Source organism: Corvus brachyrhynchos, unplaced genomic scaffold (genome assembly GCF_000691975.1).
Source record: "Corvus brachyrhynchos isolate BGI_N302 unplaced genomic scaffold, ASM69197v1 scaffold753, whole genome shotgun sequence".
NCBI classification, from domain to species: Eukaryota; Metazoa; Chordata; class Aves; order Passeriformes; family Corvidae; genus Corvus; species Corvus brachyrhynchos.
In genome coordinates, this window is record NW_008236948.1 from 10,490 (window position 1) to 11,059 (window position 570).

At 59.3% G+C, this 570-nt stretch overlaps 1 protein-coding gene across 1 annotated transcript in view; it reads left to right on the forward strand.

The window, feature by feature from the left end:
- LOC108445226 (splicing factor U2AF 65 kDa subunit-like) overlaps positions 1-163 on the forward strand; it is a 1,094-nt gene extending 931 nt beyond the window's left edge. Inside the window, exon 2 of the mRNA XM_017728384.1 lies at positions 12-163. Coding sequence (XP_017583873.1) covers positions 12-148 — 137 coding nt within the window. The 3' untranslated portion in view covers positions 149-163. The remainder of the gene's footprint in view (positions 1-11) is intronic.
- The last annotated feature ends 407 nt before the right edge of the window (positions 164-570 follow it).

Sequence of the window (570 nt, forward strand, 5' to 3'; positions counted from 1 at the left end):
CATTTTTCCAGGCGTGGTGTCCACGGTGGTCCCGGATTCCGCCCACAAACTTTTCATCGGGGGCCTCCCCAATTACCTGAACGATGACCAGGTATTCCCAAAAAATCCCTGGAATTCCCGGGAAGTTCCCCAAAAAATCTGCTGTTAAATCTGGGCAGGAGAGAAGGGGGGGCAGCCCCAAATTCCCAAAGAATTCCCCCAAAAATCCACCCCAGGGCGGGATTTCGGGGGGGGTTTTCCCCCGTTCCAGAGGGGAATTCCTGAGGGGCTGCTTGGGGAGGGGGATCCCCCGTTCCAGGGGGGAATCCCCGAATTCCAGGGGGGGAATCCCCCAGATTCCAGGGGGTTCCTCTCATTCCTGGGGGGGTTCCCAGAGCCCCAAATCCCCCCAAAATCCCCCCAAATTGAGCTGGAATCAGGACGAGGAACCAGAACGGGGTCGAATCCCCCCCCTCCCCCTGCGGGGTTTTTTGGGGAGGGGGATCCCCCATTTTTGGGGGGAAATCCTGGAATTCCCTCAGGACTCCCTGACCACTCCGGGGGAGGTCACAGTCGAATTTGGGGGAGGGG